This window comes from Anomaloglossus baeobatrachus, chromosome 1 (genome assembly GCF_048569485.1).
Source record: "Anomaloglossus baeobatrachus isolate aAnoBae1 chromosome 1, aAnoBae1.hap1, whole genome shotgun sequence".
In the NCBI taxonomy this organism is placed as follows: domain Eukaryota; kingdom Metazoa; phylum Chordata; class Amphibia; order Anura; family Aromobatidae; genus Anomaloglossus; species Anomaloglossus baeobatrachus.
Window position 1 is genome coordinate 100,319,624 of NC_134353.1, and position 24,622 is coordinate 100,344,245.

General features: G+C 45.0%; 1 protein-coding gene across 1 annotated transcript in view; it reads left to right on the forward strand.

The window, feature by feature from the left end:
* Positions 1–24,622, forward strand: part of TBC1D19 (TBC1 domain family member 19) — a 261,587-nt gene that overhangs the window by 56,263 nt on the left and 180,702 nt on the right. The window contains exons 5-8 of the mRNA XM_075346943.1: positions 5,186–5,260; positions 7,675–7,738; positions 10,131–10,177; positions 14,886–14,996. Coding sequence (XP_075203058.1) covers positions 5,186–5,260; positions 7,675–7,738; positions 10,131–10,177; positions 14,886–14,996 — 297 coding nt within the window. The remainder of the gene's footprint in view (positions 1–5,185; positions 5,261–7,674; positions 7,739–10,130; positions 10,178–14,885; positions 14,997–24,622) is intronic.

Genomic DNA, 24,622 nt, shown 5'->3' on the forward strand with positions numbered 1-24,622 from the left:
TGCCAGAGACCACAGCACCCGGGGGTCATGTGATCGGCACTGAGCGAAGAGGATAGCGCCACTAAGTGCCAGATCTGGAAATAGAAGGCAATTAAGAAGACAACTTAAACGGTAAGTTACATTGATAGAGAAAATAAAAAAAAATGGGTGAACCACCCCTTTAACTAAACATGCATGCTCATGGCCTATATACCGTATTTTTCGCTTTATAAGACGCACTGGATTATAAGACGCACCTCAAATTTAGTGTTCCCCCGTGGTCCCCACATAGCTTTCTCATGAGCCAGATCAGACACCCCCATACTTTGCACTGACGAGGGGCAAGCACCCCGAAACACCGTGTCTGCAAATTGGGATTCTGATCTGGCTTATATATCCTGAGTCATATTGCAAAGGATTGTCAAAAATCCACTTGTGACTTTTAGGATCGCTACTTCCAATAGGTGGCGCTGTGCTAGAGTTTGTCTCCTTTACTGGAGAGACAATTTGAATATTTCCCAGAGGGGCATTGCAGCTATAAGTCCCCTTACCTGGCAGCCAGACTGGCTTGCAAAGTCTCCTTAAGGAGAATAGTGTTCCCCCGTGGAATTTTAGGGGCATTGCAGCTATAAGTCCCCTTACCTGGCAGCCAGACTGGCTTGCAAAGTCTCCTTAAGGAGAATAGTGTTCCCCCGTGGTCCCCACATAGCTTTCTCATGAGCCAGATCAGACACCCCCATACTTTGCACTGACGAGGGGCAAGCACCCCGAAACACCGTGTCTGCAAATTGGGATTCTGATCTGGCTTATATATCCTGAGTCATATTGCAAAGGATTGTCAAAAATCCACTTGTGACTTTTAGGATCGCTACTTCCAATAGGTGGCGCTGTGCTAGAGTTTGTCTCCTTTACTGGAGAGACAACCTCAAATTTAGACATAAAAAAGGTAAAAAAATAAAAATGGGGTCCGTCTTATACGCCGGTGTTCTCTTACCGGAGGGGGGCAGCAGTGGTGGTGAAGCGGGGTGACCGGAGGCAGAGGTTGTGCTGGCGGCGGGGTCCGTGTTGGCAGGTGCGGCGGGGTCCGTGATGACAGGTGCGGCGGGGTCCGTGGTGGCAGGTGCTGCGGGGTCCATGGTGGCAGGTGCAGCAGGGTCCGTGGTGGCAGGTGCGGCGGGGTCCGTGGTGGCAGGTGCGGCGGGGTCCGTGGTGGCAGGTGCGGCGGGGTCCGTGGTGGCAGGTGCGGCGGAGTCCGTGGTGGCAGGTGCGACAGGGTCCATGGTGGCAGGTGCGGCGTGTCAGTAGTGGTGGCAGCAGAGGCGGGTGAGGGGTGCAGCAGGCTGGTGTGGTGAGTGTCCCAGTGTCCGCGGTCCCAGTTCAAATGATGGCGTCTGGAGCGGCGCATGCGCAGCTCTCATCCAAGAGCTCCATCTGTGCACGCGCCCGCTCCCGGCGCCATCATTTGAAACTGAGACCGCGGACACACTGGGAAACCTGCTGCACTGCCACCCGCACGCACACAGTGGCAGCCAGCAGTACGCCCGTCCACCCGCACAGAGAGGCAGCCGGCACCGACAGGCATAAAGCTATATTCGGATTTTAAGACGCACCCCTCATTTTCCTCCCAAATTTTTGGAAGGAAAGGTCCGAAAAATACGGTAGTCAAATTTAATTTATTAGCAAACTTTTGTTTGCAGTATATGCATTATTAACTTACAACTTTCATCGCCAGCATTAGTAACACACCCAAAATACTGTGCGTAGAAGTTCCAAGTAGCTGTATTAATTTTCAGCTTATGTTCCCGTCAGCATACGGTGATCATATCTACAGATTATGGCAAGCTTGTATTATTTGTCTGCCTTTTCTTTAATATGAGCACTGAAATCCTCTTCTAATCTTCTTCTTGCACTGCAGAACAAACAATACAAAATTACACCTCAAAGTAATTCAGTAATTTATCCTGTGAGCGAAAATAACAAAACAAAGGAATGTTCCTGAATACATCTGAAGAAACTATTTCTAGACTTTAATATTAGACCATTTTTTTCTTTCACAGTGAATTTTTTTGTGTGCATTTTTGTTAACTTTTTACAATTTTTCCATCTGCATGATGCCCTGTTTTTTGTGTGTGTGTGTGTGTGTGTGTGTGTGTATACAGTATGTAAAAAATTGAGTACATACCCTCACATTTTTGTAAATATTTTATTATATCTTTTCAAAGGACAACACTGCAGATATCTACAAAAGCATATCTTGTTGCACTCAATAATATAAGGATACTTTGGCATTGCATTACTTCTATAAGAATATTAGATAAGGAAAGAGCTGTGGAACAAGAAAGCGCAATAGGGTCTTACCCTGGTGACGGAAAGGTTAAAAAATGTATCAAATTCACCTATAATGGTTGTGCCTGCTGTCCTGATGAAGGGAGCTGTGACTCCTGAAACGCGTTGACCTGTGCATGCCATTAAAAGAAGCATAAATCTCCTTCTGAATCCATTGAGTCCTTGGCGCGGATTTACAACCCTTTTCCGTTCACTCTCTGTTATTAGAATATTAGAGAAAGTTGAAAAATACATACCTAATGTGAAAAATTAGTAAAAAGACATAGGCATTGCATTATTGTATTTTTCGGTTGCCGCCTATTCACATCTGTGGTAGGTGCTGGTCAGTTTTCTGATAGTTATAGTGCATTTCTTCTGACCTAGCACTCCGCCACATAGCCAGGGTGTGTCCACCATTTTATTTAGCCAGGGACCTATCTGCCCAGACATGCAGATTTTTAATCACACATAGAGGCATTTTACAGTTAGGTTCCCAATATAATGAGCTTACCTTGCCATTCATTATCAGGCTCACATGGATTGGCCAGTACATAAGCTAAAATTCTCTTTTTTGTCAATATTTCCAAAGCAGTAATACAATGCCAATGTCTTTGTTGCAAATAGGATTGGATGCCAGATCAGAATCCTAAAGTCGTATGCAAAGGATTGTTAAAAATCCACATTTGACTTTTAGGATCGCTATTTCCAATAGGTGGCGCTGCGCCAGAGTTTGTCTCCTTTCCTGGAGAGACAATTTGAATGTCTTTTTACTCATTTTTCACATTAGCTTTGTATTTTTCAGCTTTCTCTAATATTTCATATAGCAGTAATGCAATGCAATGTATGATTATATTATTGAGTGCCATTGGATATGCTTTTGTAGATGTTGTTTTTTTTCGGTTGGCGCCTGTTCACATTTGTGGAAGCAGCTGGTCAGTTTTCTGATATAATACTGAAAATATGACACTTTGATACATTGTAAAGTAGTCAGTGGGCAGTTTGTTTAAGGCTGGGTCCATGTGAGCGAATGGCATCTGATGCAACTATTTTCTCAGTCTGATTAGGACTTAGAAAATAATTGCCTATGGGAACGGCCCCATAGAGTAACATGGGTCTGGGTGGAATGCAAATTTTTTTTTTATTGCATTCCACTCGGGCCATTTTACTCGCCGTGTGTCCTAGCCCGAACAGTGTAAATTTGGTGTGCCCTCTAAATAACTCAACACACAGCCATTAATGTCAAACCGTCTGCAACAAAAGTCAGTACACAATGATGTGAAAATAGCCAAATTGTGCCCTGTTAGCCATTTTCCCTTTTTCTCTCCCTGATGTCATGGACCTGTTGCTCTCTGAAACATAATTTCATTCACACTTTTACTGATGGATTTTGTTCTCTGACTAAACAGTCTTTTTTTTATTTTTAATTTATATGCAGATGAGGCTTAAAAGGAACCTGACGGTGGATACTTGCTGCCTGAACCATCAGGCACAGGCTGCAGGATTTCAGTCATTTATGTTTGACTCTGAAATGCTGAAGAATTTCAGAGAAGGTGAAGGGTATAAGACCCATTTAAGACTAGTGATAAAGGCAGGTCCCCAGTGGCATTCTCGACTAAAGGCCGCTTTACACGCGACAACATCACTAACGAGATGTCGTTGGGGTCACGGAATTCGTGATGCACATCCGGCCTCGTTAGCGACGTCGTTATGTGTGACACGTACGAGCGACCGCTAATGATCCAAAATACTCACCACATTGTTGATCGTTGACACGTCATTCATTTTCAAAATGTCGTTGATCTTCTGGGACGCAGGTTGTTCGTCGTTTCTGAGGCAGCACACTTTGCTACGTGTGACACCCCGGGAACGACGAACAACAGCGTTCCAACAACAAGGTGGGCGTGACCTTCATGCGGGTGCTCTCCGCCCCTCCACTTCTATTGGTTGCCTGCTGTGTGACGTCGCCGTGACACCACACGAACCTCCCCCTTAGAAAAGAGGTTGTTCGCCGGCAACAGCGACGTCGTTAGGCAGGTAAGTATGTGTGACGCGCACTACCAATTTTGTCCGCAACGAGCAGCGTTTTGCCCGTGGTGCACACACGACGGGGGCGGGTGCGATCGCTAGCGATGTCGCAGCTTATAAAGCGGCCTTTATCCTCTCGGCCCTTGTGTTCAGGTTTGTTTGAGAAAACCGGGTACAGCACTCGATGACAACTTTTTAGGAATGACCCATTAAGGGATGGCCTACTGTTATGGAATGGGAATAGTCCGTTATGAAAACTATCTGCTTTATTAGAATATATTAAAGCCTTGATATATCAAACTGTTTTTGCCAGGATGGAATTAAATGTTTTATAATTGTTTTGCAGCTCACAGTTGTTATTATTATTATTATTATTATTATTATTATTTATTATTATAGCGCCATCAATTCCATGGCGCTTTACATGTGAAAGGGGTATACATAATAGGGACAAGTACAATAATCATAAACAATACAAGGCACAGACAGGTACAGGAGGAGAGAGGTCCCTGCCCGCGAGGGCTCACAGTCTACAAGTGATAGGTGAGGATACAGTAGGTGAGGGTAGAGCTGATTGTGCGGCGCTGTATCAATGTTGTCACTTTTACTCCGGATGGAGCCTCGTCTGGAGGAAGTGTGGCCAACAAGTTTATCATAAATTATGCCTCAAAAAGTAGAGTAAATTAGGGCAGATATTTGCTCCAGTCTCTGGCTCCAGAGTACATTTCTTGTGATGGTACATGGCAGCTGATAGATGAGCCAAAATCATTAGGAGACCCGCAGCTCTTAATCAAGTAACTGTGTAAAATACCAGGCTTGATTAATAGGAGGCTATGTCTTTATTCACATTTTTTAGGCAAGTTGGGAGAAGAGGATCCTGAAGAGTCTGAACAGTATGTGTACAGAGCTGAATATTCCTCTTGCACGTAAGGTATTGTGTCAGTCCGCTTTACTGTGTTTACTGCGAGGTGTCATGTCTTCTGTGCCAAACAGTATAACATAGTGAGAAATGATTGCTTATGTCTATCATAAAATGTCTAAAATGTCTCTGTCCTACATGATCAATCACTTTGTATTCTCAACTCTTTGTCATATGTGACATATTTCATTTTACTTTTAATATATTAAAGTAAAATTAAAGCCTAAAGTCATTAATAACATTGTCTTTTATTACAGTACTTAAAGGGGCTGTCCACAAGCTAACAATTCACTATGTTAGATGACACAAAACATAATGATTTTTTCCCCTTGCGTTTGGCTGTCGGTCATATTTGTTATGGCCCCGCTTGTTCTTTTTCTTTTTTCTTTGCTGATCGTCCACCTAATAAAGGTGGTCTCACATGCTGAGTCCCACTATCCTCTAACATGTCGGTGGTGAATCTTGTTATTGTATACATTAGGATTCATTTTGACAGTTTTTGAGGAGCTTATTCGAAAATCAGTCTCAAAAACCTCTTGAAAAAGAGGTGGCAAAATCTCTTCCTCTTCATTTCCAAACCACTTTGCTGGTTTCGTTCTTTAAGTGTTATCTTTTTTTTTTTTTTTTTTTGAAGAGGTTTCGAAAAATTGGTGGGGAAAAAAAAAGTTTATATCACTGTTGAATTTTATCCCGTTGGAATCCATTGCATGCTAGGTACTGTGAAATCAAAAGACTGCAAAAACGCTTGAGGGAAAAAACTCTTTCAAAACTTTTTAGGAAACATTCCGGAAAGAAAAACTCCCTCCAAAAAGAACATTTTCTGAAGTGGTTTCCACTTGAAAAACTTTTTTCGTTTTTTTGAATGTCTCAAAAAACTCAGTGTACACATGGCTTTAGGTGGACATCCAGAGAGGATCATAGTGGCAGCAGGTGGAGCCATAATGAGCTTCTATCAGCAATTTTTTTTTTTATTTATTATTATTTATTTATTTTTTGAGCACCATTGATTCCATGGTGCTGTACATTAGAAGGGTTACATGGAAAATACAAATATAAAGTATAGTTAACAAACTGTTACAGAGAGGAGAGGGTCCAGCCCTTGCTGGTTTTCAGGATAATGGGCAGGAAACAGTAGTTTGTGAGGTTGTAACAGCTTCGATGGTGGTACGATGGCAACGATGTCTTGAAGAGATGTATTTTCCGGTTATGTCTGAAAGTACCGAATATGGTGGAAAATCGGATGTGTTTGGGCACTCAATTCCAGAGAACGGGGATAATTGATGGAAAAGTCTTGAAGGTATTTGATGGAGGAATGTATAAGTGTGGAGCAGAGAAGGAGGTATTAGGAGGACTGCAGATTATGTGTAGGAATATATCAGGAGATTAGCTTGGAGATATATGGAGTAGAAAGATTATGGATGGCTTTGTAAGTCAATGCTAGATGTTGGATTTATATATGTTGGGCAATTGGGAGCCAATGAAGGGATTTGCAGAACGGAGGAGTAGCAAGGAGACAGCAGAGTTAAGGACGGACTGAAGAAGTGCAAAAGTGTCAGCAGGAAGGCCACAGGATATTGTAGTAGTCGAGGCGCGAGATAATGAAGGTATGCACTATTTAACAATTTAGTAGATTGAGGGATGAGGAAATGACAACTTCTGGAAATATTGTTGAGTTGGAGGTGGCAAGAGCTTAAATGTGTGGTTTGAAGGACAATGCAGAGTTGAGGGTTCCTCCGATGCCATGAACTTCCGGTACAGAGGAGAGTGTGGTATCCTATCTTGTTATAGATCGGGTAGGGGAGTTAGTTGGGTATGGAGGAAAGACACTGGAGTTTTAATTGTACCACAATCCCTTTAAAAATACTTCTATTTAGACCGGTAAAAAGAAGTTCTTCAAGTGGAATATTTGATGTTTTAATAATCCACTATTGTATAAATATATATTTTATGGATTAAATTCCCTTTGTCATGCAGGCTAGCTTTGTTTTATCTTCCTTGCTGAGTTATCAGTGCTGGAGGATTCTGTCCTGCATCAGGTCTATTCTTAGTCCAGCATGACAACCGTTCCGGTCTGTGATCTGCTTTTTCTCAGGCCCTACATATGGTTCCCATTACCAGGTATATTACTGTTCAAATTCTATCTCTACAGAAGTACCGCTGCTGGTGTTGCCCGTCTTCAAATTTGGCATAAAGTCCTTTTTATTTGTTTTTGTTATATAAATGCACCACACATATCACAACACTTCAGACAGCTGATTTTTACATTTTAGGTGTCACCTCTTGGTCTATTACTGAGCATGTTACCTGCCTATAGTCTGCCTATAGTGGACAGTAATGATGTCGCCTACCAAGATACATTTGTTATTCCTCTATAATATGTCTCTGACTTCTTATTATTTTCAACTTGACTATCATTTGCATTACAGAGGCCTAGTGCTGAGCAGAAAGAATTGCTGAACAAATGGAATGAAATGGGAACAGAAGAACCAGGTACAGCTATTAATGAAGAGCAGACATTTATTTTTTTATTGTTTGAGACCTAATCTAATAGAATTTTATATAACTGGGTTGCATATCCGCATCTGCTAAGCTACCTTGACATACAGGAATCTATTAATTTTTACCTATGAAACAGCAATTTCCGTAGTATTTGGTCTCTAATATGGCTCCATATGACAATATGGATGATGTCAAATCAATATCAATGTTATATGACAATAGAGACAATCTAAAGCTGGTGTCACACATAGCGACAGCGAAAACGACGTTACGTCACCATTTTCTGTGACGTAACAGCGACCTTGTAAGTCGCTGTTATGATCGCTGCTTAGCTGTCAAACACAGCGACGCAGCAGCGATCATAACGTCGCTACATGTGCAGAGAGCAGGGAGCCGCGCACACTGCTTAGCGCTGGCTCCTTGCTCTCCTAGCTACAGTACACATCGGGTTAATTAACCCGATGTGTACTGCAGCTACATGTGCACAGAGCAGGAGCCGGCACTAGCAGCAAGAGCGGCGGAGGCTGGTAATGAAGGTAAATATCGGGTAACCAGGGAAAGGTCTTCCCTTGGTTACCCGATGTTTACAGTGGTTACAGCTTACCGCAGCTGCCAGATGCCGGCTCCTGCTCCCTGCTCGCTTCATTTCGTCACACTCTCGCTGTCACACACAGCGATGTGTGCGTCACAGCGGGAGAGCAACGACGAAAAAATGAAGCAGGACATTCAGCAATGAGCAACGACCTCACAGCAGGGGCCAGCTCGTTGCTGGATGTCACACACAGCGACAGCGACGGGACGTCGCTGCAACGTCACAGAAAATGGTGACGTAGCAGCGACGTCGTTGTCGTCGTCGCTATGTGTGACACCACCTTAAGGATAGGCCATCAATGTTTATGTTGTGGACAAACTAAGTTTAAGGCAACCATCATTTTATTCAGGCCATTTTTGTTAGTTGTTTCTTTTGTGTAACCACAATGCAAAAGCAATGTTTGATTCTCATTAGTCGATATTTAGTAAATTTATATTGAAAATGACTTTTGTCAGTTTCAAGTTATTTCAGTGACAATTGTGAGTTTTTATTAGTTTAACAGAAGAGTATCAACAATTTTTTCCATGTGTGTAGAACCATCGCTGTACAGTAGAGGTCTCCAACTTTTCTGACCTTGAGGCTATGTGCGCACGTTGCGTACTGTCCCTGCTGAAATTTCTGCAGCGATTTGAACAGCACACGTGCGCTTTAAATTGCTGCAGAAAGAGTCCGTAATGAAAAAAAAAAGAAGCTGATTCCATGCGCTCTGAATGCAGCCCCTCCCATAGACAGAGCGGGGAATGCAGGCAGAGTGCAGGAAAGAAGTGACATGTCACTTCTTAGAATGCGCGGTTCGGGCAGCAGCCAAAGCGCTGCGCTGTAGTACGCCACGTGCGCACGTCTCCTGCATAATCTTCATAGATTATGCAGGGGACGCAGGACGCATGCAGTTATGCTGTGGTGCGGATCGCAGCGTAACTACATGCAAATACGCAACGTGTGCACATAGCCTGAGAGTTACATTCAGCTCAGAGAGAGGGTCATGAGCCACATCCAGCTCCCGCCCTTCACAGTAGTTACACCAGGAGCCCCCATTAAAGGTATATTAACAGTCAAAGCTTATCCACAGAAATCACACTGATGAAGTATGCCAAGAGCCAGGGGTTCCCACCGTACTCCCTTTCAAATCTGCTCTTCTATGTGGGCTAAACACAAAAGTCACCATCTGGAGACCTGCTCTTCATAGCTGATAGCTAGACCTGGTGCTAATGCACCAAGCTGGTACACAGCCATGAGCCACACATCATGGGCCCACAAGCCAGGTTGGTGACCCCTACTCTACAACATGTCTATAATCTGTTACATTTTTATAACACATAGAGGTGGATAATGGGAGACGATCAGCCATACTTTGGCAGCAGCCAGTAATCCTTGCACGAGTCTGCTGTGTCCTGCCCTGTACATTGCTTGTGTCTTCCTCCTGCCCGGTTGTATTTCAGCTGATCAGTTGGGGTGCCAGTGTTGGACCTTCCCTGATCTCACATTGATGACGTGCTATGGATAGGTATCGATAGTTGAGTCCCTGACAATCTGTTTTATATTTTGTGCAACACCTATTATTTGTATTCTCTTTTTTGTAATAATTTTAACTTTATGTGCAATATCTGTTAATCACAGGAATTACCACTGCTTTTCTGTATATGATGTCTTGTCCTCAAGTCTTATCATATATTCTGGTGTTCAGTCTGTACGTTGAGGAAATTTGTCTTTCATAATTTCTTTGCTATCTGTGTATTCATGCTCCATGTTACCCAGCTTATTTAGTCTTGCATTTATTGTTCCCCTCTCTAGACTTGAGTCTCTTTCGACCTGTTTATGCGCCGAAGGATTTTCTTGAGGTATGTAGATGCTAATAAAGTTGAGATTGATCATGGTAGCTTCTGACTGCACACTAATGCAGGCGTCACACGGTACGATCTATCGTGCGATCGCACGAGCGATCGTACCCATCCCCGTCGTTTGTGCATCAAGGGCAAATCGCTGCCCGTGTCGCACAAAGTCGTTAAACCGCCGTCACAGGCACTTACCTGCTGAGCGACCTCGTTGTGGGCGGCGAACATCCTCTTCCTGAAGGGGGAGGGACGTTCGGCGTCACAGCGACATCACACATCCACCGGCCAATAGAAGCGGAGGGGCGGAGATGAGCAGGACGTAAACATCCCGCCCACCTCCTTCCTTTCACATAGCCGGCGTGTGCCGCGGGACGCAGGTTAGCTGTGTTCACTGTTCCCGGGGTGTCACACGGAGCAATTTCTGCTGCCCCGGGTACGATGAACAACCGGCGCCATGAAAAATAAATGATTTTTAAAAATAAGCGACGTGTACACGACTCACGATTTGGGACCGATTCAGCATCGCTCAGAGGTGTCACACGAAACGACGTCGCAAACGATGCCGGATGTGCGTCACGAAAACCGTGACCCCGACGATGCATTGCACGATAGATCATCTCGTGTGACGCCCGCATTACTTGCTAAAAAGATCATATTTCTTATTGAAAATGTAATTTTCTAAAGATTTCTAAACCTTATTTGTTCAGTTCTTTTATATTTATTAAATTACCACCATGTGGAATTATGTGGGATTCTTCAGCTTTCTCTTCGTCATCATTACCGTCATCACCATTGTGATTTGTCTTCATTTTAGAGGTCCATTCTTTTAGACTTGGACTCAGGACTGGAACAGCATATCATCAGATGTTTCTGTGATAACACACTGTTCCAGTCACCTAACCGCTGCTGCCAGTCACAGGATTCAGTGGTTCTGTGGCATTCGGATGGTAAATTCATGGATTCCAAAGCTGGTACTGATCATCAGAGCAGCCTGTGCTAGATCCATGGTCATGACATTTGCTAGTTTTTGACAGTCTATGCCTTAGGGAAAAAAAATGTTAATGCTGGACACAACCTTTTAAATATTTCCCCTCTATATAACTTGTGTATAACTGTTATAGCGAACCTATCCACTGATATTCGCTGCCTAATCTGTGGGCAGCATGTATCAGCCACTGACTATGATCTTAATCAGGTATGGAACCGAGACTGGAGGCTGCCGTAGACTATTCTACAGGCGGGTCCTTGGCGGCTTCTCCCTGCCCGTTGCCCTGGATAACAGGAGTCTTCCTGTATACTGCAGTGCTCTAATCATTAAGATGGGTGTACAAGATGCCAGTCCTAATGAATCGGGCTCTGCACTATAGTACAATCTTAGACACTTTTCATAACTATGCCCCAATGTTTCAAGGGGAACGTCTGTGACTGAGCCTGGCTGTACACTAGCTTTCCCAGCTCCTCCTATACACATGATCGCTCGATTTGGCTGAGCGTTCATATGTTATCAACAGGGAAAGAGGTGAAGGCTGCTGTCAGAGTCCTCTGGCAGCTGCTGATCTCCCCTAAAAACAATGAAATTCTAACGATCCAAACCTTTGCTCCGCCAACTGCATCTCTTGGGGGAGAATTAGGAAATCTTCATATCCCTCAGTTGGTTTTTGACTATTGTTTATGGTGGCCTTATAGAGGCCAAGTTCAGGTCACATGTAGACAGTTTGCATTTCTTATTTTACTTTCACTACTCCCCTGAGTATACTTTACAGTTCTAGAGATATGGGCGTTTTTTTATTTCAAATTTGTGCCGTCTGTACGAAGGGGATGCGACTCGCAGGGTAATAAAGCAGAGTAGGCTTTAGACGGGCCCCCAAGGAATATTGTAAACCACGTCTACTTAGTAAAGACCATAAACATTAGCACAATATAAAAGATCATATCAAACCATATGGTGGATATAAAAAAAGAAAAAAAAAAAGAATAATCAGAGACTCAGCTAGAATTAAATACTGGTGACAGATCCTTTTTAAAGAGGCACTCCCATTAATATTTTCATAGACGCAGCTTATGTGAATGTATATATAGTGTAGATGTATTAATTTACTCACCGATCACCATGTTCTCTGGTTTCCAGCACCGCTCTTGTCCTATTCTGGGTCACATGATTGTAACGCTTGCGGCCGGTGTAGGGGAGCAAGCGGGATTGATGAACCTACTGGACCACAGGGGGACCTCAAGCTTACCTCTTAGTGGAAGGCGCTTAACTAAGCACACACCGTGAGGCGGACGCCAGGTATCACTCCCAGGGCAGTGACAGGACTGTGGCAGCTGACCCCCCAGGACAGGAAACAGACTCGAGTATGGACACAGATGCAGGCGGGTATAGGTAGGGAAACTGGTGCAAACAGACAGGCGGGTATGGACAGATATGGTGGGTATGACATGGACAGATGGGTATTGGACGGCAGACTCTGGTACAGGTGACTGACACAGGAGTAATGAGACCTGACAACTAGCTATACAGGTAGGACACTGACTAATTGGGAACTTAGCGCAGGCACCTCCCCTAATGGGAGGATGCCTTAAATACACAGTGCCTCTCAGCAATAGGCTGAGAGGCATTTCCGGGGAAATGGTGTGCCGGCCCTTTAAGAGGAAAGCTGGTGTGTGCGTGTGCCTGAAGCGCATTCCCGGGGATCCTGTGCGATGTGCACAGGCCCCAGGGGGAGAAGGAGAAAGCAGCACACATAGACGGCCGGGGGAGTGCGGTGGAAGACGTGATCTGGCTGGTGCAGTGAGTGAGTCGGGGTCTCTCCAGCGATGCTGGCTCTATAATGATGACTATTCTGATTTACTGGATCACGCTGGGACATATGTGTGAGCCAACAGTCTCCACTACAGTGTAAGTCTATGGAGCTCTCAGGTCACATATAGGCCCTAGTGTGATATTGATAGTCGGAACGTCATGTGTCCCAGAAGAAGTGGCTTATTCCTCGTCCCCTGCCTGCCCTGCTAAGCCAAGTGGATGTCAGGGAGATATCTGCCTGGCTGCCAGCTACAGTATCTTATGTGTCTACCACTTACAGGGAATCTGTCACCAGGTTTCACAACACAAGCTACATACATTATTACATAGACCTGATGATTATTAAAAAAGTCCATTTTATACTATCCTCTAGAGACTGAGAGAGCTTTTTGAGCCCAGGGGTATTTATTAGCTGAACTTAATTTCCATGCACCTAGTGTGAATGACAGCGGCAGCTTGTACTGCGCCGAGTGAGAATGTAATGTCAGGGGAGGAAGACCGTGTCAGTCAGGCTCAGGTGGCAGAGATGGAGTTTAGCTCATGAATATAGTGGCGTAATGAGCTCTCTGTCTCTAGCAGGACTCATAAAACCCTCTTTTTAATGGGAATCTATCAGCAAGGTTTCACCACCCAAACTGTTTATACCCGCATATAGCTCTTTCAAAGACAAGTCCAGTAATCCCTTTACATGGCCAGTCCATTCTTCCTTTACTGAGACTTCAGCAATTGAATAGATATGAAAATGGCTGTGGTAAATCTGAAGCCCCTGGCACTCCAGCTCTATTCCCTTGCCAGCGAGTCCTCCTGCTTGACTAGCTGCTCTTTTGCCTGAAGGCATAGCATAGACATAGAGGCTATCAGTCAAGTAGAAGGAGAAGGCACTTTGCAAAGAATAGAGCTGGAGTAACAAAGGTTTCCAAAATTCCATATATCATTTCAAACACTGATTTCTCATTAGTGAAGGAACAGACTGGCCATATAAAGGTATTGCTGGCCTTGTCTATGAAAGAGTTACCTGCATATATTAATAGTTTGAGGATGACACCAGATTTGCGTTAATGGAGTCTGTCAGCATAGAATGACTATTCGAACCAAGCTCAGTGCAGCCTTCCCTCTATCTCTGTTTTTCTCTGGCTCTATACATTCAGAGCTGTCAATCAAAATAAGGGAGGGTAGGCTGAAATAGATGGAAAACAAGCAGACAGGAAGGTGCGCTTAGCTGTTTGGCCACGTCATGGTGCACAGAGAGCCTGTACTTTGTTTGAACAGTCATTCTATACTGACAGCGTCCCTTTAAAGGGAATCTGTCCCCAGGTTCTTGCTCGCCCATCTTAGGAGCAGTATAATGTAGAGACAGAGACTCTGAATCCAACGATGTGTCACTTACTGAGCTGTTTGCTGTCATTTTGATAAAATCAATGTTTTGTCTGCTGTCGATCTAGCAGTTACACAGAGCTCATGAATATGCTGGACTACCTGGCAACACACCAAGTAGTCCTGTAATGATAATCAACTGCTGATTAAACAGTGATTTTATCAAAAACTACACTTAGCAGCCCAGTAAGTGACATAGCTGGAATCAGGATCCCTTCCTTATACTTCTCTCAGATTAGGAGGCAAAAACCTGGTGACAGATTCCCATTAATATCTTTCAAAATAGAATTATAAAGTCATTTTGACATGGATTTTTAAAGTAAGTGCACTAACCTACTCAGGTCTAAGAGATCAATTTAATAAAGCAGGCAGTTTGTATTATAGATGCTGGTGACAGATCTAGTTTGCCCATAATAGTGAGCCTTTCATAGTGACCAGTGCACCTCTGTATTAGAATATCGAATTTACAGTGCATACAATCTACTGTTCTGTATAATCCTAATTTGCAAAATATTTGCGTTCATTCTGATTTACTTGCAGGTACTGATTAACCTTCGCAATCCCAATTACGATAGCGGGGAACAGCCAAGTTTTAGGACTCATCTTGGTTTAATTCAAGTTCCACTAAAAATTAAGGATATTCCAGAACTGGTAAGCAATTTCAGGGTGATATTACCATTCATATCGCTTACATGTTTTTCTGCCATTTAATATTTTTTTTTTGTACCTAAACACTTAAATTTAGTATTCAAAGAGTAACTGTCTTTATATTTAAAAAGAAAAATCACATTAGTCCTTCAGAAGTTCTCTAGATTGGTGGTGGTCTTATTCCTGAGACCCCTACAATGCTTCAAAACACACTCCTACTGGACAAGTCTGACGCAGAGCTGAGCACAGGCAACATAAACTAAACTTGAGTCTCTACTTAGCCGAGCATTCTGCGGGGGTATGAGGAGCCGGACCCCCACTGATCTATGCTACTTTTTTAAAGGACTACACAAATTTTAAAGGGAACCAAACATCAGGATTTTCATTAATAGCAAAAAATTGGCCATAATAGAATACCAACTTATGGGACCACTCAGTGGTGTCCCATAAGAACATGCCTACTCCGAGGAACATGAATAACTGGAGAGAAAAGGAGGATGAGGCAACAACCATATGTGAAAAAATCCATATTTATTCATATCACATATATAAATACAATGTGTATCAATAGGGAAAGGTCAGACAATACAGCAGGAATAAATAGGGGGAGTAAAAAAGTGTGTGTGTGGGGGCGTCTCTTGCCAACCAGAACCAGCCACAATAGGAAAAAAATGAAGAACTGCAATGCCACCAATCTGCAATGGGGTAGGCCCATGAAGGAGATATATGGGAGAGATGACAGGGTAAATAACAAATGGAAAGACCATAGAAATGTGTCCTATATGAGATCAGAATTATTATGGACACCAGCGGGTCCTGACAAGGCCTCAAATAAACCGCAGTATAACTAGAAATGGTGGGCTGTTCAGAGCCAAGGGCAAGGAGAGAAGCAATTCCCAAAATCAATGTAAATCTGGTGAGTCCAGACCCAAAGCACCACACAGCCCAGAAAATACAATAAGAGGAAAGTTCCAACTATAAAAAACTGCGGTGAGAGGAGATGCCAGGAGGAGTTGTAGCGGTACATACACCGGGATTGTGCACCAACCGGGATAAGCATATATATAGTTCCCCACTAGGAATGTGTCCTATATGAGATCAGAAATATTATGGACACCAGCGGGTGGGCACCCAGGTATGTATAAATCCTGACAACGCCTCAAATAAGCCGCAGTATGACTAGAAATGGTGGGCTGTGCAGAGCCAAGGGCAAGGAGGGAACCAATTCCCAAAATCAATGTAAATCTGGTGAGTCCCGACCCAAAGCACCACACAGCCCAGAAAATACAATAAGAGGAAGTTCCGACTATAAAAAAACTGCGGTGAGAGGAATTGCCAGGAAGAGTTGTAGAGGTACATGCACCAGAACTGTGCACCAACCGGAATGAGCATATGTATAGTTCCCTACTAGGAGTTACTATCACTACAGAAGGGGTTAAAGTAAAGCCGCCGGGGCTGCAACAGGCAATGAGACAATTGAGTCATGTAGAGGGATTTAGTATGCATTGGGTCACAGCCTGGAGCACCGTGTGGGCATGGGGAAACCGCATATAAGGGCAAAAGCAGAGTAATAAGCAGCTTTAAAAGTCAACGCTGCGAAACAGCTGTCAGGAGTTGTCCCTTGCCCTCCGAATCAGCCACCAGGTATTATTACTCTGCTTTTGCCCTTATATGCCCTTATATGCGGTTTCCCCATGACCGCACGGTGCTCCAGGCTGTGACCCAATGCATACTAAATCCCTCTACATGACTCAATTGTCTCATTGCCTGTTGCAGCCCCGGCGGCTTTACTTTAACCCCTTCTGTAGTGATAGTAACTCCTAGTAGGGAACTATACCTATGCTCATTCCGGTTGGTGCACAGTTCTGGTGCATGTACCTCTACAACTCTTCCTGGCAATTCCTCTCACCACAGTTTTTTATAGTCGGAACTTTCCTCTTATTGTATTTTCTGGGCTGTGTGGTGCTTTGGGTCTGGACTCACCAGATTTACATTGATTTTGGGAATTGGTTCTCTCCTTGCCCTTGGCTCTGCACAGCCCACCATTTCTAGTCATACTGCGGCTTATTTGAGGCCTTGTCAGGATTTATACATACCTGGGTGCCCACCCGCTGGTGTCCATAATAATTCTGATCTCATATAGGACACATTTCTATGGTCTTTCCATTTGGTATTTACCCTGTCATCTCTCCCATATATCTCCTTCATGGGCCTACCCCATTGCAGATTGGTGGCATTGCAGTTCTTCATTTTTTCCTATTGTGGCTGGTTCTGGTTGGCAAGAGACGCCCCCACACACACACACTTTTTTACTCCCCCTATTTATTCCTGCTGTATTGTCTGACCTTTCCCTATTGATACACATTGTATTTATATATGTGATATGAATAAATATGGATTTTTTCACATATGGTTGTTGCCTCATCCTCTTTTTCTCTCCAGTTATTCATCAGGATTTTCATGTATAAGGTGCAGCCTGGCACTATCAGGCACAGTGTGTACATACCATCAGGGGGCAGCTCGGGTGTTTAGGCAGTGAAATCCAACTTTATAAAGTTTGAAAATGCATGCACTTTTTGATTGACGTGTTCACCTCTCTCCTAATGTCCGGGCGGGTTATGCACGTGTATCCCTGCCCCCCCCACCGCCTGTTCCACGGGAGCGCGCTTGGTCACAACAGGACTGGAGATCAGCTGACCGGAGGACGCGATTACCTGCAGCTACTACTGGCACGGTGTCCTGGGGCGGCACGATATAGTAGCTGCAGGTAATCGTGTACTCCGGTCAGCTGATCTCCAGTCCTGTTGTGACCACGCGCACTCCCGCGGTCACAACAGGATCTGAAGAAGCGAGGGCGCATGCGCCGCCCTCTCAAATACCAAGCTGTGTAATGCGGGCTTCAGAAACATGGCGCTGGAGATAAGCGCTATGCGCAGGTGCCAACTCCGGCGCCATGTTTCTGAAGAGAGAAATTTGAATACAACCAGAGAGAGGGAGGAACAGGCGGCGTGGGGGGTGGGGGATACACGTGCATAACCCGCCCGGACATTAGGAGAGAGGTGCACACGTCAATCAAAAAGTGCATGCATTTTCAAACTTTATAAAGTTGGATTTCACTGACTAAACACCCGAGCTGCCCCCTGATGGTATGTACACACTGTGCCTGATAGTGCCAGTAATGCACTGGCTGCACCTTATACATGAAAATCCTGATGTTTGGCTCCCTTTAAATAGGAGAAAAAAAAAGGAGTTAAGCGGGGTTTACACGCAGCGACATCACTAATGAGATGTCGTTGGGGTCACAGAATTCGTGACACACATCCGGCCGCATTAGCGACGGCTTTGCATGTGAAACGCACGAACGACCGGTTAACAATCAAAATTACTCACCTAATTGTTGATCGTTGTCCGGTCGTTCTAATCCCGATTATCGTTGCTGCTTTTGCACGCAGGTTGTTCGTCATTCCTGAGGCAGCACACATCGCTACGTGTGGCACCCCAGGAACGACGAACAGCAACGTACCTGCATCCTCCAGCAACGAGGTGGGCGTGTCTTTCCTTTGGCTGCTCTCTGCCCCTCTGCTTCTATTGGCCGCCTGCCGTGTGATGTCGCTGTGACGCCGCACAAACCGCCCCCTTAGAAACTTTGCGGTTTGCTGGCCACAGCTACGTAGCAGGGAAGGTAAGTATGTGTGACGGGGCCTAGCGATATTGTGCGCCACGGGCAGTGATTTTGCACGTGACGCACAAACGACAGGGGCGGGTGCGAACGGCAGCGACATCGCTAGCGATGTCGCTGCATGTAAAGCTCGCTTTACTTTTAAATTTAACTAGCAACAAACGGTACAGAGATCTCAATTGATGTACTTTTCATTCTATAATAGACGTATGATTTATATTAGTGTATTTGTCATCTCAGCGGGAGGACTGCATGATTACCTTGCTATAATACAGTGAAATATTCAAAAGTACAAAAAGAATCAGAATATTGATTGATAATGTAATGTGCTGTCCAGAAAGTAAATAAAAATACTTTTTTAGTAGTAAAAAAAGGCAACCTAATAGGGGATGGATGCTGTCCAAACTATAAGCAGCTGGCACTGGCTGCATGATCTCACCCAGGTATATCTGACTCTGAAACACTGTGGCAATTCTGCGAACAACCTACTCAACCTACTTTTAAAGCTGCATGGTAGACTAGTCAGATTGCTGGGTCTCCTGGCGGCTTCTCTCGGCCCGCACTATCAATCAAGCTAAGTGAGTGGTGAGAAACCTTCAGGGACTCGCCAGTCCAGCTAGTCTCCTGTGCGGCTCGGTCCCCGGTGGCTGCTAAAATATGCTTTTCTCTGAAGTGATACAGCCAGTGTCTGATATATGCTGCCCGTGCTTCAGGAGATATGTATCAACTGTCAGGTTCCCTTACAAAAAATCTTTAGGAGATCATAAGGTATTACTTAGAGCAAAGATTGGCTGCAGTTGTACATCGCCCAGGCCAAAAACTAATACTCTACCAGGATACAGCTAAACCCCCACTAAGTGGAAGCATCACAGGTGCAGGAGGAGCAAATCACCCACACACTTCCAAGGAATGGAGGGGGCGATTGCTGGATGATAAAACTGCACACTGATGGCTTGCATAGAGCGCTGTTCACACATGCACATGCACATGCAGATGCACAGTCACAGGCCTGCAGCCTATTAGGTGACGCCCATACTATTAGATCAGGCGGGCTGCCAAGCCATACTCAAACTATGCACCATACAGGGACAGAAACGCTAATTAGCAAGGCCTAACAGAAAGGGGCCTGGCTGTATCCTGTACAAAAAAAAGGCTTACGTTTTATGGCCATAATACCAACTAAAACCTCATTTTTTTTTTGTACAGGATACAGCCAGGCCCCTTTCTGTTAGGTCTTGCATATTAGAGTTCCTGTCCTTGTATGATGCACAGATGGAGTACAGCTTGGCAGCCAGCTTAATAGGCTGTGGGCTTGTGACTGTGCATCTGCATGTGTGAACAGCGCTCTATGCAAGCCATCAGTGTGTAGTTTTTATCATCCAGCAATCTCCCCCTCCTCCTGCACCTGTGATGCCTCCACTTAGTGGGGGCTTAGCTGTATCCTGGTAGAGTATTAGTTTTTGGCCTGGGCGATTTACAAATGCAGCCCATCTTTGCTGTAAGTAATACTTAATTTTTGGAGGATTTTTATTCCTCTTTTTGTTGCTATTTTTATATTGAGATCATAAGGTAAGAAGATACTGTGTAATTTTAAAAATCATGATTTATACAGTTGAAACCAGAAATTTAATACACGATCTAAAAATACACATCTGCATGTTTTTTTCACTATCTGACATGAAATCAGAATAAACCTTTCCCGTTTTAGGTCAATTAGGAACCAAAATTATTTATATTTCCAAATGCCAAAATAATGAGAGCGAGAGAAAGAGAGAGAATGTTTTAAGGCATTTTTATTACTTTCTGCAAAGTCAAACATTTACATACACTAAGAGTACTATGCCTTTAAGCAATAAGGCCAGCCCATATGATGATGTCATGTCTTTGGAAGTTTCTGATAGGTTTATTGGCAACATCTGTGTTAATTAGAGACATATTTATGGATGTATTTTAATGCACACCTGAAACACACTGCTTCTTTGTGTAGCATCATGAGAAAGTCAATAGAATTCAGCCAAGATCTCAGGAAGAGAATTGTGTACTTTCCAGATACTTGTGCAATTTCCAAATACCTGAAGGTGCCTCGTTCATCTGTATAAACAATTAAGTATAAACAAGATGGGACTGTCCAGCCATCATACCGCTCAGGATGCAGACGAGTTATGTACCAGAGATGAACGTGCTTGGATCAGACATATACATCTCAATCCAAGAATAAAAGCAAAAGACCTTGTGAAGATGCTGGTGGAAGCTGGTAAGATTGTGTTATTCTCCACAGTGAAACGAGCACTGTATCAACATGGGCTGCGAGGCCACACTGTCAGGAAGAAGCCATTACTCCAAAAGAAACATAAAAAGCCAGACTAATGTTTGTAAATCCACACAGGAACAAAGACATTAATTTTTGGAGACATGTTCTGTAGTCTGACGAAACTAAAATTGAACTGTTTGGCCATAATGACCATCGTTACGTTTAGAGGAAAAAGGGAGAAGCTTTGAAGCCTAAGAACATCATCTCAACTGTGAAACACAGGGGTCGCAGTATCATGTTGTGGGGTTCTTTTGCTGCAGGAGGGACTGATGCACTTCACAAAATAGATTGCATCATGAGGAAAGAAGTTTTTGTGGTAATATTGAAGAAACATCTCAAGACATCAGCCAGGTACATAAAGCTTGGGCGAAAATGGGTTTTCCAGATGAACAATGACCTGAAGCTACTGCCAAACTGGTTACAAAGTGGCTTAAGGATAACAAAGTCAATGTTTTGGAGTGGCCATCACAATGCCCTGATCTCAATCCTATCGAAAATTTATGGGTAAAGCTGAAAAGGCAGGTGCGAGCAAGGCGACCTACAAACATGGCTCAGTTACACCAGTTCTGTCAGGAGTAGTGGGCCCAAATTCCCACCAGCTATGGTGAGAAGCTTGTGGAAAGACATCTGAAACTTTTGACCCAAATCACACAGTGTAAGGGCAATGGTACTAAATACTAATGAAATGTATGTAAACTTTTGGCTTTGCAGAAAGTAATAAAAATGCCTTAAAACATTTTCTCCTCATTATTCTGGCATTTGTAAATATAATTAATTTTGGTTCCTAATTGACCTAAAAGGGGAAAGGTTTATTCTGATTTCATGTCAGATAGTGAAAAAACACGAAAATGTGTCTTTTTAGATCGCGTATGTAAACTTCTGGTTTCAACTGTATGTGTTGCATTGCACAAATTTAGGCAGTTTTTTCCACCATACATTAACCCCGTGTTACTTTATGCAGTGATTTTAAAAGGTTAGATAAGGTTGGGTGCATACAAGTTATAGACAGTGTCCTAGAGTTGTATTTTGAAGAATAATTTTCTTTATCGTTCCTTCCATGGGAGACCCAAACCATGGGTGTATAGCTAGCGCCGCCGGAGGACACACAAAGTACTACACTCAAACGTGTAGCTCCTCCCTCCGGGCTATATACACTCCCTGGATGGCAATCTATCCAGTTCAATACTTTGTGTTTCAGGAGGAACACACACTTGCATTCTCTGATATTTTTTTCTCATTTTTATTTTTTTTTAAAGATTTGGAAGAAAAGCGGGTCCAGTCTGGACTCCCGGCATGTCCCTTCACACCCCACTCTGTCGGCGGTGCTGTTAAGGTTGACTTTATAAGGCTGGAGCCTTCACATGCCGCGCTCCTTCACATCCTCTAAGAGGCTCTGGGTTGAAGTGGGAGCCTCCACGGTCCTCTCTGCTTGCAGAAGACCGGTCTCCATCCGCAGCCCTGTCTGGTCCCTGCTGGAAGGAGCATTTACCCCCCTCTCCAGGGACATGGCCCTGCGTCTCAAAGCTAAGTATAAGAGACGTTTTTCAGGGGTCCCGGGTACTTTTATTAGGGGGACAGTATGTGTGTTAACGTTACTGTACTTTCCGGCCGATTCTGGGGATTTCCCCTGAGAACCGCGCCGATGGTGCCTGCTCGTCGGCCGCATTGTTAAATCTAGGCCCCGGCTTCTGTTTGGGCCTAGTTTCGGTTTCGGCTTCTCTGTATGTTTTGCATACAGCGCCGCCCACCGCTCGGCCAGCAGAGGGGAGGGCACTCCTCCTTGGGGAGATGTCCCCTCCCCTGTCTGTCGTCCTGTATCTCTCTGCCCTCCGTTTTTCCCGCTCCTGGGCTTATACACGCCCCCCCTCCTTCTCCCAGCGCCATTTTCTCAGCGTTCTTGCGCTAGAGGGAGCTGGATGCTGCAGCTGCATTCTATCAGGAAGGCTAACGCTTCATAGGGGAGCGGTGGAATCCGGAGGGCACACAGAGAGCACGGGCTGGTAAGCCACAACCTCTGGTTGTGGACTTTTATTACACTCTCAGGCATTCTACAGGAGTGTATTCTGGCTGCAGAGTCTCCACCATCAGCAGCATGTCTGTCACTAGGAGCAAGGCTGCAAACATGTATGCTATATGCACTGCTTGCAAGCTCATTCTGCCAGAGCCAAGCACATACCCACATTGTGATGCCTGTGCTAACATGGTTGTGTCTCAGCCGGGAGCCTCCGCAGGGGTCCCTCCGGCTGCTTTGGCCCCGGTGGCTGAACCCCCGGCTTGGGTAGCATCTTTTTCAGAAGCTCTTTCCAGGTCTTTTGCCGACTCCATGGGGCAGCTGTCCCAGACACTGCTGTCCATGCATCAGCCCCCTTCACAGGGTGCTTCGGCTGCTCCTAGCTCTGCGGAGCTCTCAGAGCATGTCCCAGGACCCCGTCCTCCTAAACGGAGACGCAGGGACCCTTCTCCCTCCTCTTCCCACGGCTCTGATTCACGTGCCGAGGTGCAGGGCGAGGAGGACTCGTTTACTGTGGGCTCAGACGCTACCTCTATGTACCCCATTGACTTGTCTGAGGGAGATGCGGATGTTAGTGACTTAATTGCGTCCATTAACTCCGTACTGAACCTCAACCCACCAGAGTCTGAGGAACAAGCCTCTCTGGTAGAGATACACCAGTTTACCTCTCCTAAGAAAGCTAGGAGTATGTTTTTTAACCACTCCAGCTTTCAGGCCACTGTTACCAAACCCAGGGCCTGTCCTGACAAACGTTTTCCGAAGCGTAGTTCAGATGACCGTTTTCCTTTTCCACCAGAGGTGGTTAAAGAATGGGCTCAGTCCCCAAAGGTAGACCCTCCGGTGTCCAGAATCTCAGCCCGCACAGTCGTGGCTGTGGCTGATGGCACTTCTCTTAAGGATCCCACTCACCGCCAGGTTGACCTTTTGGCCAAGTCTGTATATGAGGCGGCTGGAGCCTCGTTCTCCCCGTCTTTTGCGGCCGTGTGGGCTCTCAAGGCAGTCTCTGCCTCTCTGGAGGAGATGCATTCCCTCACCAGGGACTCTATGCCTGAGCTGGAGACCTTAACTTCTCGAGCTTCGGCTTTTGCATCCTACGCCATGTCTGCCATCCTGGAGGCTTCTCACCGCACGGCGGTGGCCTCCGCTAACTCCCTCGCGATCCGCAGGATCTTGTGGCTTCGAGAGTGGAAAGCAGACGCTTCCTCAAAAAAGTACCTTGCGAGTCTCCCTTTTGCTGGGTCCAGGCTGTTTGGGGAACAGCTGGATGACATAATCAAGGAGGCTACTGGCGGGAAGAGTACTTCCTTGCCTTAAACTAAGGCCAGGAAACCTGTCCAGGGCAGGATCCAATCGAGGTTTCGTTCCTTTCGTTCCTCTAACTGGTCATCCTCGAAGCCCTCGGCCGCGTCCACTACCGCAGCCAAGGATCGTAAACAAAACTGGCGCGCAAAGCCGCGTCCTCAAAAGACCGGAGGAGCCGCTGCCACTAAGGCGGCCTCCTCTTGACTACCTGGCTGCGCCAGCAACGTCCTTGGTCGGTGGCAGGCTCTCCCACTTTGGAGACGTGTGGTTCCAACACGTCACCGATCAGTGGGTGCGGGATATTATCTCCCACGGCTACAGGATAG